At 42.5% G+C, this 15,390-nt stretch overlaps 1 protein-coding gene across 2 annotated transcripts in view; it reads right to left on the bottom strand.

Annotated features, from left to right (window-relative positions):
* PIGF (phosphatidylinositol glycan anchor biosynthesis class F) overlaps positions 1 to 15,390 on the bottom strand; it is a 39,757-nt gene that overhangs the window by 14,350 nt on the left and 10,017 nt on the right. For both annotated transcript variants that reach the window (XM_089653917.1, XM_089653916.1), the window contains one exon: positions 12,012 to 12,120. In XM_089653917.1, the coding sequence (XP_089510043.1) occupies positions 12,012 to 12,120 (109 nt within the window). The remainder of the gene's footprint in view (positions 1 to 12,011; positions 12,121 to 15,390) is intronic.

The following is a 15,390-nucleotide window of genomic DNA, read 5'->3' as shown; positions in this document are numbered from 1 at the left end:
AGTGATCACATGAACTGTAGTAAACAAGATGTCACTTCCCGACATCATTGCTTACTACCAGTGAAATCTGTGAATGATCACAGAGGTCACATGGTACAAGGCTATTCACAACAGCCTTGTACCATGTGACAAGCTGTAACCATCACAACTCTCACAGTATTTCTCAATGGCTGATAGAATGCAGTCAGAGAGAAGGAGAAATTACTGATTTTACAGCCTTTATGGGTGTAAAAGCAATCAGCGTAAAAAAAAAAATCATCATCCCCCACAAGTAGTACAGTGTCACTATGGTGACACTGTACTGCTAGGGTGACAGTATGTAAAAAAATATATACCGTATTTTTCGCTCCATAAGACGCACCTGACCATAAGACGCACCTAGGTTTTAGAGGCAGAAAACAGGAAAAAAAAATTCTGAACTAATAGACTGCAGACATAGTACAGGGATGACCAGAGACTGCGGACAGCACAGGGATGACCAGAGACTGCGGACAGCACAGGGATGACCAGAGACTGCGGACAGCACAGGGATGACCAGAGACTGCGGACAGCACAGGGATGACCAGAGACTGCGGACAGCACAGGGATGACCAGAGACTGCGGACAGCACAGGGATGACCAGAGACTGCGGACAGCACAGGGATGACCAGAGACTGCGGACAGCACAGGGATGACCAGAGACTGCGGACAGCACAGGGATGACCAGAGACTGCGGACAGCACAGGGATGACCAGAGACTGCGGACAGCACAGGGATGACCAGAGACTGCGGACAGCACAGGGATGACCAGAGACTGCGGACAGCACAGGGATGACCAGAGACTGCGGACAGCACAGGGATGACCAGAGACTGCGGACAGCACAGGGATGACCAGAGACTGCGGACAGCACAGGGATGACCAGAGACTGCGGACAGCACAGGGATGACCAGAGACTGCGGACAGCACAGGGATGACCAGAGACTGCGGACAGCACAGGGATGACCAGAGACTGCGGACAGCACAGGGATGACCAGAGACTGCAGACAGCACAGGGATGACCAGAGACTGCGGACAGCACAGGGATGACCAGAGACTGCGGACAGCACAGGGATGACCAGAGACTGCGGACAGCACAGGGATGACCAGAGACTGCGGACAGCACAGGGATGACCAGAGACTGCGGACAGCACAGGGATGACCAGAGACTGCGGACAGCACAGGGATGACCAGAGACTGCGGACAGCACAGGGATGACCAGAGACTGCGGACAGCACAGGGATGACCAGAGACTGCGGACAGCACAGGGATGACCAGAGACTGCGGACAGCACAGGGATGACCAGAGACTGCGGACAGTACAGATGACTGCTGACCTTTGGGGAGGTGGGGAGCGGGTACCTGAATTTGACAGGTACCCGCTCTTACTTCCGCAGAGTTTTTCTTTGATCTTACCTGTTCCTCGATCCAGCCGCGCGCTGTCTTCCCGGCTTCTGTAATGGCGCTCGGCATGACAGCCGGGTGCCCAGTGCGCATGAGCGAGAAGCACTTGCGCTTTGTGATTGGTCCGGCGGCTTCTGGGATCTGTCATGTGTCCCAGGTACCGCCTTACCATTCACAAAAACCACCGCTTCTTGCGCATGCGCACTTGGCACCCGGCTGTCATGCTACAGAAGCCGGGAAGACAGCGCGCCGCTGGATAGAGGAACAGGTAAGATCAAAGAACAAAGAAGTAAGAGCGGGTACCTGTCCAATTCAGGTACCCGCTCCCCACCTCCCCAGAGGTCAGCAGTCCTCTCCATAAGGTCCCACTTCAGAGCTGAGCGGCCGGCCCGGTATTCTGCACGGCGGTGGTGGAAATACCGGACCGGCCGCTCTATATTCGCTCCATAAGACGCACTGACATTTTCCCCCCTTTTTTGGGGGGAAAAAAGTGCGTCTTATGGAGCGAAAAATACGGTATATATAAAATAATATACAACAAATAAAAATAATTTTTTAAAAGTATAATTTTTGGCTATAAACTAATTTGGGTTATTTTTTTTAAATTAACTGAATACATTTTGGCCAAGATTTATAAAGAAAGATTATTTGCAAAATTTTATAAGAAAAACACTTTTTTTCTAAATTTTTGGACTTTTTCATTTATATAGCAAAAAAAAATAAAAATCCCAGTGATGAATGAATACTACCAAAATAAAGTTTTATGTCTCAAAAAAATGCTAAAAAATTCATATGGGTACAGGGTTGCATGACCGTGCAATTGTCATTGCAAGTGTGATAGCACTGAAAACTGGCCTGGAAGGGGGTGAAAGTGTCCGGACTTGAAGTGGTTAAAGCTGAACTCCAGCCCTCATCAGCCCTGCATAGTTGTAGCGGCTCCTCTCGTTGACTGAAATTGCGGTCACTGATTTCACTGCACACTGTGCGCTTCTCACAATGTGCATCAGATTCTGCAGCAAGTCATACGGAGCCTGTCTCATTCACTGGCTGGAGGAAAGCCAGCATCATCTAGCTCTTTCATCCCCAGCCTGACGGTCCCTAGCCTGCCCCTTTAATTTACTGGATTTTAGTCATAGAGGCTCAGCATCACAAGTCAGCATTACCTAGGGCAGACTGATTGCAAATTCAGCATGGCCCAGGAACGGCCACTCCTCACAACAGTCAGGCTTGCATCAGACCTAAGAGCTCTTGAGAGGTATTTTGAGGCAGGGTGATGCTTTCAGGAAGCTATGTACAGCACATGCACCACCTGCAATGCATAGATACCTTCAGTTATCACAATTAAAATATCACTGGGTCTTAAAAAAAAAAAAAGTATATAATGAAACGGAAAGGTTGCATTTAAAACTTTCCATGTTGATGAGGAGAGAAGGAACCAGGGAAGGCCAAATATATGCAGATTAAACGTTAGCTTTAAGTAGACCAGGGCAAAGTGTAGATCATATCAGGTGTCTTGCTGTCTGTGGGCCAGTTATGGAGATTGCCCCCTCAAATTCCTTTCCTGGAGATAATGTCATTGTGTGAGGAAAAGAGGACATCAACAAATCTGGTGGAGGTTGTAGGGAGAGAGTAAGAGAGGACAGCAACATAAAGCTAATGGAAGTTATTATTATTATTATACAGTATTTATAAAGCACCAATAGTTCGCTCAGCGCTGTACATTACAAAGGGGGACAGAACATGTGACAGAACAATACCAATACAATGCAAAACATGGGGGGATTGAGGGTCCTGCTCTTTCGAGCTTACAATCTAGCTGAAGCCCTTTCCCATTTTATCTCTACAAAAAAACATTAGCTTTACCTGTTAATATGTTCCTTACTACAGTGCCTTGAAAAAGTATTCATACCCCTTGAAATTTTCCACATTTTGTCATGTTACAACCAAAAACATAAATGAATTTTATTGGGATTTTATGTGGTAGACACAAAGTGGCACATAATTGTGAAGTGGAAGGAAAATGATAAATGGTTTTCAAGATTTTTTTACAAATTGTGAAAAGTGTGGCGTATATTTGTATTCAGCCCCCCGGAGTCAATACTTTGTAGAACCACCTTTCACTGCAATTCCAGCTGCAAGTCTTTTTGAGGATGTCTCTACCAGCTTTGCACATCTAGAGAAGGACATTTTTGCCCATTCTTTTTTGTAAAATAACTCAAGCTCTGTCAGATTGGATGGAGAGCGTCTATGAACAGCAATTTTCAAGTCTTGCCACAGATTCTCAATTGGATTTAGGTCTGGACTTTGACTGGGCCATTCTAACACATGAATATGCTTTGATCTAAACCATTCCATTGTAGCTCTGGCTGTATGTTTAGAGTCATTGTCCTGCTGGAAGGTGAACCTCCACTCCAGTCTAAAGTCTTTTGCAGACCCTAACAGGTTTTCTTCTAAGATTGTCCTGTATTTTGCTCCATCCATCTTCCCATCAACTTTGACCAGCTTCCCCGTCCCTGCTGAAGAAAAGCATCCTCACCACATGATGCGGCTTTCTTTCAACAATGGCTTTCTTCTTGCCACTCTTTCATAAAGGCCAGATTTGTGGAGTGCACGACGAATAGTTGTCCTCTGGACAGATTCTCCCACCTGAGCTGTGGATCTCTGCAGCTCCTCCAGAGTACCCATGGGCCTCTTGGCTTAATCTCTGATAAATGCTCTCCTTGCCCAGCCTGTTAGTTTAGGTGGACGGCCATGACTTGGTAGGTTTGCAGTTGTGCCATACTCTTTCCATTTTTGGATGATGGATTGAACAGTGCTCCGTGAGATGTTCAAAGCTTGGGATATTTTTTCGAACCTATCCCTGCTTTAAACTTCTCCACAACTTTATCCCTAACCTGTCTTGTGTGTTCCTTAGCCTTCATGATGTAGTTTATTCACTAATGTTCTTTATCAAACCACTGAGGGCTTCACAGAACAGCTGTATGTATACTGAGATTAAATTACACCCAGGTGGACTTGATTTACTAATTAGGTGACTTCTGAAGGCAATTGGATCCACTAGATTTTAGTTAGGGGTATCAGAATAAAGGGGGCTGAATACAAATGCACACCACACTTTTCAGATATTTATTTGTAAAAAATGTTGAAAACCACTTATTTACTTTCCACTTCACAATTATGTGCTACTTTGTGTTGGTCAATCACATAAAATCCCAATAAAATACATTTACATTTCTGGTTGTAGCATGATAAAATGTGAAAAATTTAAAGGGGTATAAATACTTTTTCAAGGCACTGTACCTGTCCAGCTGACACTTTTTTCACTGAGACAGGAAGTGAAAGGAACATCTCCCTAATTGGTGCAGACAGCAGTAAAAACCTAACCTTGTGACTCTTCCCTATAATATTTAAAGTTATCAAAATGTTGCTGAAAAAAAGATAAGACACCTCCGTTGGTTCTTTTAGGCCTGTTTTACATGGGCTACAGCTTGTAGAAGAGCAGTGTGAACAGCAAACTCCACAAAGCATTTTCACAGCTTTCAACAAGCTTTTTTGAGCTTTGTTGAAGCTGTTAAAGGGTAAGTAAAGCATTCGTAACATATTGCATCCATACTCAGAGTGTAAAATGTTATAATTGAACTGACCCCCGCACCCCCCGTTCCTCATTGGTGACAGCTAGCAGGGCATCTTCTCCTCCCCGCTGTCACAATTTAAAACAATTTAAAGAAAACGTGGCCATGCGGGGCTCCGGCCGCCTCACTCATTCACAGTATTGCGGCTGTCGGCTTGTAGTTTGCAATGAACTACCACGGCACTCCACAGCGTCATGGTAGTTCATTGAGTCTTCCTGTCAGTAAGTATCTACTTGCCCATATGGGATGTACGAGAAAGCAGATATACTGACATGTCAGCGGGAGACCTGCATGGCACCAGCGATCTGCTGATCGCTGCTGCAATGCTTTAGAGCAGTGGTCTCCAAACTATGGACCTGGGGCCCTTCGCTTGCCTTTATCTGGCCCTTGAGGCGTTATTCCTGCCACTGACACCAACAATGGAGCACTATTCCTACCACTGACACCAATGAGAGGACATAATTCCTTCCACTGACAACAAAAGAGGCACTATTCCTCCCACTAACACCAACTATTTCTGCACCGAATACCAAAGATCAGGCATTGTTTACTCCCACTGGGCACAGGACAGCCCCCCTAAAGTCTAAAGGACACTAAACTTGCCCTTTCTTTAGAAAGTTTGGAGACCCCTGCTTTAGAGGATCCACAAACAAAAAAATAATAAATGCACATTTTTTACCTGAATTTATTATTTTTCGTTAAAATGTGGACTTATCCTTTAAAGTACCATTTAGCTCTAGCTTGACACTTTAAAGAAGCTGCAAGTAGGCCCCAGCAGTATTTAAAGCTAGTTGAAAGCCTGCTAGCAGCTTGTTTAAAGTGACAATCAGAACACACATTAGTATCTGTGTGTAACACTTCCAACCAGGAGCTGAAGGGTGCTCTTATAGAAGCTGAAGCACATGTGACACAGGCCTTAATAATGACTTTTAGAGATGAGCGAATCGAACCAGGCGAAGTGGAATTCGATACGAATTTCAGGAAAAATTCGATTCGCGTCGAATCCGAATATTAGCCTACTTCGGGTGCGCGAATCGGATTTTTCCCGATCAGCCGGCAAAAGTGTCCCTGCAGAGAGCTCCGCTATTTCTGACAGTTCTGTGACATTCCCTCCATACAGCGGTTGAAACCGCTGTATGGAGTGAATGTCACAGAACTGTCAGAAATAGGCTATTTCTGACAGTTCTGTGACATTCCCTCCATACAGCGGTTGAAACATTGTATCTATTTGTTTCCATTTATGGAAACAAATAGATACAATGTTTCAACCGCTGTATGGAGTGAATGTCACAGAACTGTCAGAAATAGCCTATTTCTGACAGTTCTGTGACAGAGAACTGTCAGAAATAGCGGAGCTCTGCAGATACACTTAGCGGAGCTCTGCAGATAGATACAGCGGTTGAAACATAGGCTATGTTTCAACCGCTGTATGGAGTGAATGTCAGAGAACTGTCAGAAATAGCCTATTTCTGACAGTTCTCTGACATTCACTCCATACAGCGGTTGAAACATAGCCTATGTTTCAACCGCTGTATCTATCTGCAGAGCTCCGCTAAGTGTATCTGCAGAGCTCCGCTATTTCTGACAGTTCTGTGACATTCCCTCCATACAGCGGTTGAAACATTGTATCTATTTGTTTCCATAAATGGAAACAAATAGATACAATGTTTCAACCGCTGTATGGAGGGAATGTCACAGAACTGTCAGAAATAGCGGAGCTCTGCAGATACACTTAGCGGAGCTCTGCAGATACACTTTTTGCCGGCTTGGAATTCTTCTTATTTTCATCCTACTTCTTCTTCTTCTTCATCCTCAGAAGAAGAAGATGAGGATGAGGATGAGGATGAAGAAGAAGAAGTAGGATGAAAATAAGAAGAATTCCAAGCCGGCAAAAAGTGTATCTGCAGAGCTCCGCTAAGTGTATCTGCAGAGCTCCGCTAAGAAATAGCGGAGCTCTGCAGATACACTTTTTGCCGGCTTGGAATTCTCCTTCTCATCCTTCTTCTTCTTCTCATCCTTCTTCTTCTTCTCATCCTTCTCCTTCTTCTCATCCTTCTCCTTCTCCTTCTTCTCATCCTTCTCCTTCTCCTTCTTCTCATCCTTCTCCTTCTCCTTCTTCTCATCCTTCTCCTTCTTCTCATCCTTCTTCTCATCCTTCTCCTTCTTCTCATCCTTCTCCTCATCCTTCTCCTCATCCTTCTCCTCATCCTTCTCCTCATCCTTCTCCTCATCCTTCTCCTCATCCTTCTCCTCATCCTTCTCCTCATCCTTCTCCTCATCCTTCTCCTCATCCTTCTCCTCATCCTTCTCCTCATCCTTCTTCTCATCCTTCTCCTTCTTCTCATCCTTCTCCTTTTCATCCTTCTCATCCTTCTCCTTCTCATCCTTCTCCTTCTTCTCATCCTTCTCCTTCTTCTCATCCTTCTTCTTCTTCTCATCCTTCTCCTTCTTCTCATCCTTCTCCTTCTTCTCATCCTTCTCCTTCTTCTCATCCTTCTCCTTCTCATCCTTCTCCTTCTCCTTCTTCTCATCCTTCTCCTTCTTCTCATCCTTCTCCTTCTTCTCATCCTTCTCCTCATCCTTCTCCTTCTCCTCATCCTTCTCCTTCTTCTCATCCTTCTCCTTCTTCTCATCCTTCTCCTTCTTCTCATCCTCATCCTTCTCCTTCTCCATCTTCTCATCCTTCTCCTTCTCCATCTTCTCATCCTCATCCTTCTCCATCTTCTCATCCTTCTCCTTCTCCTCATCCTTCTCCTCATCCTTCTCCTTCTCCTCATCCTTCTCCTACTTCTCATCCTTCTCCTACTTCTCATCCTTCTCCTACTTCTCATCCTTCTCCTACTTCTCATCCTTCTCCTACTTCTCATCCTTCTCCTTCTTCTCATCCTTCTCCTTCTTCTCATCCTTCTCCTTCTCATCCTCATCCTTCTCCTTCTCATCCTCATCCTTCTCCTTCTTCTCATCCTTCTCCTTCTCATCCTCATCCTTCTCCTTCTCCTCATCCTTCTCCTTCTCCTCATCCTTCTTCTCCTCATCCTTCTCCTTCTCCTCATCCTTCTCCTTCTCCTCATCCTTCTCCTTCTCCTCATCCTTCTCCTTCTCCTCATCCTTCTCCTGCTTCTCATCCTTCTCCTGCTTCTCATCCTTCTCCTGCTTCTCATCCTTCTCCTGCTTCTCATCCTTCTCCTGCTTCTCATCCTTCTCCTGCTTCTCATCCTTCTCCTGCTTCTCATCCTTCTCCTTCTTCTCATCCTTCTCCTCATCCTTCTCCTTCTTCTCATCCTTCTCCTTCTTCTCATCCTTCTCCTCATCCTTCTCCTGCTTCTCATCCTTCTCCTGCTTCTCATCCTTCTCCTGCTTCTCATCCTTCTCCTGCTTCTCATCCTTCTCCTGCTTCTCATCCTTCTCCTGCTTCTCATCCTTCTCCTGCTTCTCATCCTTCTCCTGCTTCTCATCCTTCTCCTGCTTCTCATCCTTCTCCTCATCCTTCTTCTTCTCATCCTTCTCCTCATCCTTCTTCTTCTCATCCTTCTCCTCATCCTTCTCCTCATCCTTCTCCTACTTCTCATCCTTCTCCTACTTCTCATCCTTCTCCTACTTCTCATCCTTCTCCTACTTCTCATCCTTCTCCTACTTCTCATCCTTCTCCTACTTCTCATCCTTCTCCTACTTCTCATCCTTCTCCTACTTCTCATCCTTCTCCTACTTCTCATCCTTCTCCTACTTCTCATCCTTCTCCTACTTCTCATCCTTCTCCTACTTCTCATCCTTCTCCTACTTCTCATCCTTCTCCTTCTTCTCATCCTTCTCCTTCTTCTCATCCTTCTCCTTCTTCTCATCCTTCTCCTTCTTCTCATCCTTCTCCTTCTTCTCATCCTTCTCCTCATCCTTCTCCTTCTCATCCTTCTCCTCATCCTTCTCATCCTTCTCCTTCTCATCCTTCTCCTTCTTCTCATCCTTCTTCTTCTCATCCTTCTCCTTCTTCTCCTTCTTCTCATCCTTCTCCTTCTTCTCCTTCTTCTCATCCTTCTCCTTCTTCTCCTTCTTCTCATCCTTCTCCATCTTCTCATCCTTCTCCTTCTCCATCTTCTCATCCTTCTCCTTCTCCATCTTCTCATCCTTCTCCTTCTCCATCTTCTCATCCTTCTCCTTCTCCATCTTCTCATCCTTCTCCTTCTTCTCATCCTTCTCCTTCTCCTCATCCTTCTCCTTCTCCTCATCCTTCTCCTTCTCCTCATCCTTCTCCTCATCCTTCTCCTTCTCCTCATCCTTCTCCTTCTCCTCATCCTTCTCCTTCTCCTCATCCTTCTCCTTCTCCTCATCCTTCTCCTTCTCCTCATCCTTCTCCTTCTCCTCATCCTTCTCCTTCTCCTCATCCTTCTCCTTCTCCTCATCCTTCTCCTTCTCCTCATCCTTCTCCTCATCCTTCTCCTTCTCCTCATCCTTCTCCTTCTCCTCATCCTTCTCCTTCTCCTCATCCTTCTCCTTCTCCTCATCCTTCTCCTTCTCCTCATCCTTCTTCTTCTCCTCATCCTTCTTCTTCTCCTCATCCTTCTCCTCATCCTTCTCCTTCTCCTCATCCTTCTCCTTCTCATCCTTCTCCTTCTTCTCATCCTTCTCCTTCTCCTCATCCTTCTCCTTCTCCTCATCCTTCTCCTTCTTCCTCATCTCCAAGGGCATTTAAATTAAAGGTACAGTGTTCTGCACTAATTTAAAGGCTCTCTGAAGCCTAGAAACCCTTTTTATAAGTTAAATTCGTAGCGAATTAATTCGCATCGAATCAAATTTCTTCCTGAAATTCGGCGAATCAGCCGAATCGAATTTTTGAATAATTCGCTCATCTCTAATGACTTTATTATGTTATAGCAGCCATAGTTTAGGCTGAGGGAGTGTTGGGTGTCACTTATAGATAGATCATCCTGGGAAGAGATGATGATGATGAAAGCAGAAAGCAATTGCCATTCTTGTCGCTGGATTTTTTGATCAGGGTGGATAAAAATCAATGAATTTAAAAAAAAAAAAAAAAAATTGGATTTTGTTTATTTCAATCGGATTTTTTTTAAATAAAATGCTTTTTGAGGAAAATATATTACCATCCAAAGGTTATTCCATCATGAAATAAAGATTCGTTTTTTAATTATGTAGAATAAGGCTGTATATGTTTAATTTTTTTGGTAAATAAATGCCATTAATCCATTCACAATGTCATGCTCTTCCAGAGGTTTTTGTAAGATTATTGGGCAGTTTCTCTGCCTACAAGATATTATCACAGATGCTCGGTTTACTTTTGCAGTTCTCAAAACTGAATTTGACTCAGCGGAGATCACATGCCTCTTCTTCACAGCAAAAATGTTATAACATGAACAGAGTTAAGAAAAAGACCTTCATCCTAACTTCTACAAACCTATGAATACAGAATCAACCCCTTCAGTGATAAGTTTCAAGAAGTTCAGTGAATAGAATAGAAACAATATTTTTCTGATTGTTTGGAGTGGAATAGATCTGCACAAGAAGAAAGTGAAACTAAGTGTGAGGAGGAAGGGGCTGACAGTCTAAGTTTCTTAAAATATATATATTTTGTTTAGCCAAATTAGTTAACAAACATGGATGTTTAAGCAAATCACATATGCTGGAATGTTATTGTTTCAGATGAATAAATCTATTTAAATTGTTATTATTAAGGTAATGATTATTTTTCTCCTTCCTAAGTACAACAGAAAAGTTGTCCAAATATGAACGATTAACCTATTAAACTGGGGATAAAAAAACTAATATGAAAAGTTGTTATTCTAAAAATCTTCATCTACTTGTATATTAAAGTTATACCAGCAAGAATTAGTCTTTATGTAGAAAACTAGGATTTAAATCAAGCCTGACTAGTGATTTAAATCAAATCCACCCTGTTTTTGATGATTTATTATTCTAAGTAGTACTTTAGTACTTCTCACCGAGTCACTCAGGGGAGCTGGCTTGTTCTGCAGTGCATCTCCCGAGAAACAACAAGTGACACCTAGCTTCCCCCAACCTAAACTCTTACAGCTGCAAAATGAACAAAGCAATGGGGCTTACAGAACAGCAGGCACCATGTGGTTGGTTTGTAGGACGGTTGGGGTATGGTTTCAGCTCTCAGTATAAACTGTATTGCTTGAAATTGTAGGGCTACCTAAAGGAAGTTTTTCTGTGTCCTTGCAGTACCTGCAGGCAGCATATAGTCTTGGTAATTGAGCTATGTTCTTGCCTATAACTTGCATGTGAGCAAAGCACATGGCAGATTCTTTCTAAAGGTAGGGAACATGGAGCTTGGCACTACCCCTTCCAAAACATGCTAAAACTTTAATTGATGAAGAAAACAGTGACAGTACATGTTATTATATTTCTGCAACAAAAAGTCATGCCTTTTAAAGGCCTTCCCAAGCATTTTGTCGTTGTTTGTCATTTCTCCAGGATATAAAGGAAGGGTTACTACTTCCAGCAAAGTATTTGTTTCCTTCACTCAGTACTTACCTGCATTTTCTGTTGAATGAGGACTGTGGGAAGCAGGCCTCCTTTATTAGCATTTGCCAACACAAATCCTAGAAGTTCTGCAGGCAGGATTGTGAGCAATCCTGCAATTAGCTGGTCTCAGATATGGTGTTCTTATGCACTACAGAAATTGTTGACCAAAGGAAGTGTCAAGTGTTTGTTATCAACATGCAGGTACCCACTGGAGGTACTTTGGTTAAGTCAAGTAGCCTCAAAAGTAATTTAATTGGTCTGCAAAGTGTTAGCGAATATGGACAACTGCTTACACTGTTCCTAATACCTACATGAACAAAAAAACAATGCTTTGAAGAATTACTAAATACCAGGGCAAAGAATGATGCAATGGCAAATTTATGAGTACAAGTAATTGAGGACTAATACAATGCCAATGTACCAGTTAACATGAAATGAACATACTGTCCTGCATGAATGACTCACCTGCCAAGGTCTGTCCCAGTCTAAAGGAATAGGAAACGCTCCCAACCAGGCCCCAACCACACTACTGATGGTTGTGATCTGAAGACTGTGATCCCATACTGACATGGCACTAAGAATAGAGAAAAAGGAGTCATATGTAAAAAGACATACATTTTACTGTCTTGCAACATTTTTTCAGGCTCTGGGTTTTCCATGTGTATGCACCATAACGGGAACCGTCAATGAAAGCACACTCCCACTTCATGTAAAGTAAACCTTTCCTATGTGAAATATGAGAGTCAACCTCCTGCAAGCTCTAGTTGTCTGGCAGTCATCCTGACCCTTTGGATTCAATACGTTGAGTCACTGACAATGAACAAGCATGCAGATCAAGAAAGTCAGTGTATAAATAGAACTCCTTAGCTGCATGCCAGTTCTGGGTTGGAGGCTAGCATTTAAAATGTATGCAAACCGTAACAATGGACTTCTCTAATTTGCTGTTTTGGTCTTTTAAATATTCCATTTGATGCATTTTGTTATACTTGTTTGATAAGTTCAATAAATAAAATGTATATCTGTGATCCTGCCACCAGAAATTCCCAGGTTATGTTTGTGAAGTACCGAAACCCCCCTCCCACTATATTATAGAAATGAGGCGAGGGTGAGTTGCTCTGCAGTTTTAAAGACATTTCCTGTCCTTTGGTGACAATACTGATACAGTATAGCAAGTGACTGCTGCCACCCTAGGTCAGGAAGAATGTTACTGGCCGGATCATTAGGTGAACATAAAAAGAAAAAAAAGACTAAAAAAATAAAACTAAATTCAGCCACCACATGTATGAACTGGTAAGCTGCAATATATTCAATTTTTTTTCTTGGGTTTAAATACATTTTAAGGAAAAAAGTCAGCATGACAACCAAGCAAATAGCATTTGCTGATTGAGTCATTACAGTTGCAAGTCAGCAATGGCTTCACTCAGAAAAGGTTTCTTAGGTGCCATTCACAGGGGTGTAGCACCGTATCTGCCGGGACTCACAATAAATTGAAACAGAAAAGCGTCATCCTCTGTATGCACAACTGGGGGGATCAATGGTGGAGAAGGATCTGGGAGTTCTGGTAGATCACAAGCTTAATAAGCATGCAATGCCAAGCTGCGGTTTCTAAAGCGAGCAAAATCCTCTCTTGTATTAAAAGAGGTATAGACTCCAGAGAGAGAGATATCATATTACCCGGTACAAATCATTAGTAATACCTCATCTGGAATATGCAGTTCAGTTTTGGGCACCAATTCACAAAAAAAACATTGGGGAACTGGAGAAAGTACAGAGAAGGGCACCCAAACTGATACGAGGCATGAAGGAGCTCAGCTATGAGGAAAGATTAGAGGAACTGAATTTATTCTCTCTTGAGAAAAGGAGATTAAGGGGGGAAATGATCTCCATGTTTAATACATAAGGGGGACATGATCTCCATGTATAATACATAAGGGGGGATATGATCTGCATGTATAATACATAAGGGGGGATATGATCTCCATGTATAATACATAAGGGGGGATATGATCTCCATGTATAATACATAAAGGGGGATATGATCTCCATGTATAATACATAAGAGGGGTATATGATCTCCATGTATAATACATAAGGGGGATATGATCTCCATGTATAATACATAAGGGGGGATATGATCTCCATGTATAATACATAAGGGGGGATATGATCTCCATGTATAATACATAAGGGGGGATATGATCTCCATGTATAATACATAAGGGGGATCTCCTAGATTGTAAGCTTGAAAGAGCAGGGCCCTCGATCCCCTCATGTCTTGCATTGTATTGGAATTGTTCTGTCACATGTTCTGTCCCCCTTTGTAATGTACAGCGCTGAGCGAACTATTGGCGCTTTATAAATACTGTATAATAATAATAATAATAATATGATCTCCATGTATAATACATAAGGGGGGATATGATCTCCATGTTTAATACATAAGGGGGGATATGATCTCCATGTATAATACATAAGGGGGGATATGATCTCCATGTATAATACATAAGGGGGACATGATCTCCATGTATAATACATAAGGGGGGACATGATCTGCATGTATAATACAAAAGGGGGACATGATCTCCATGTATAATACATAAGGGGGGATATGATCTCCATGTATAATACATAAGGGGGGATATGATCTGCATGTATAATACATAAGGGGGGATATGATCTCCATGTATAATACATAAGGGGGATATGATCTCCATGTATAATACATAAGAGGGGTATATGATCTCCATGGATAATACATAAGGGGGATATGATCTCCATGTATAATACATAAGGGGGGATATGATCTCCATGTATAATACATAAGGGGGGATATGATCTGCATGTATAATACATAAGGGGGGATATGATCTCCATGTATAATACATAAGGGGGATATGATCTCCATGTATAATACATAAGAGGGGTATATGATCTCCATGTATAATACATAAGGGGGATATGATCTCCATGTATAATACATAAGAGGGGGATATGATCTCCATGTATAATACATAAGGGGGGATATGATCTCCATGTATAATACATAAGGGGGGATATGATCTCCATGTATAATACATAAGGGGGGATATGATCTCCATGTATAATACATAAGGGGGGATATGATCTCCATGTATAATACATAAGGGGGGATATGATCTCCATGTATAATACATAAGGGGGGATATGATCTCCATGTATAATACATAAGGGGGGATATGATCTCCATGTATAATACATAAGGGGGGATATGATCTCCATGTATAATACATAAGGGGGGATATGATCTCCATGTATAATACATAAGGGGGGATATGATCTCCATGTATAATACATAAGGGGGGATATGATCTCCATGTATAATACATAAGGGGGGATATGATCTCCATGTATAATACATAAGGGGGGATATGATCTCCATGTATAATACATAAGGGGGGATATGATCTCCATGTATAATACATAAGGGGGGATATGATCTCCATGTATAATACATAAGGGGGGATATGATCTCCATGTATAATACATAAGGGGGGATATGATCTCCATGTATAATACATAAGGAGGGATATGATCTCCATGTATAATACATAAGGGGGGATATGATCTCCATGTATAATACATAAGGGGGGATATGATCTCCATGTATAATACATAAGGGGGGATATGATCTCCATGTATAATACATAAGGGGGGATATGATCTCCATGTATAATACATAAGGGGGGATATGATCTCCAAGTATAATACATAAGGGGGGATATGATCTCCATGTATAATACATAAGGGGGGATATGATCTCCATGTATAATACATAAGGGGGGATATGATCTCGATGTATAATACA

This window comes from Staurois parvus, unplaced genomic scaffold, assembly GCF_062004578.1.
Source record: "Staurois parvus isolate SC_StPar_1 unplaced genomic scaffold, SC_StPar_1.0 ptg000727l, whole genome shotgun sequence".
NCBI classification, from domain to species: domain Eukaryota; kingdom Metazoa; phylum Chordata; class Amphibia; order Anura; family Ranidae; genus Staurois; species Staurois parvus.
This window is presented reverse-complemented; position numbering and strand designations above follow the sequence as displayed.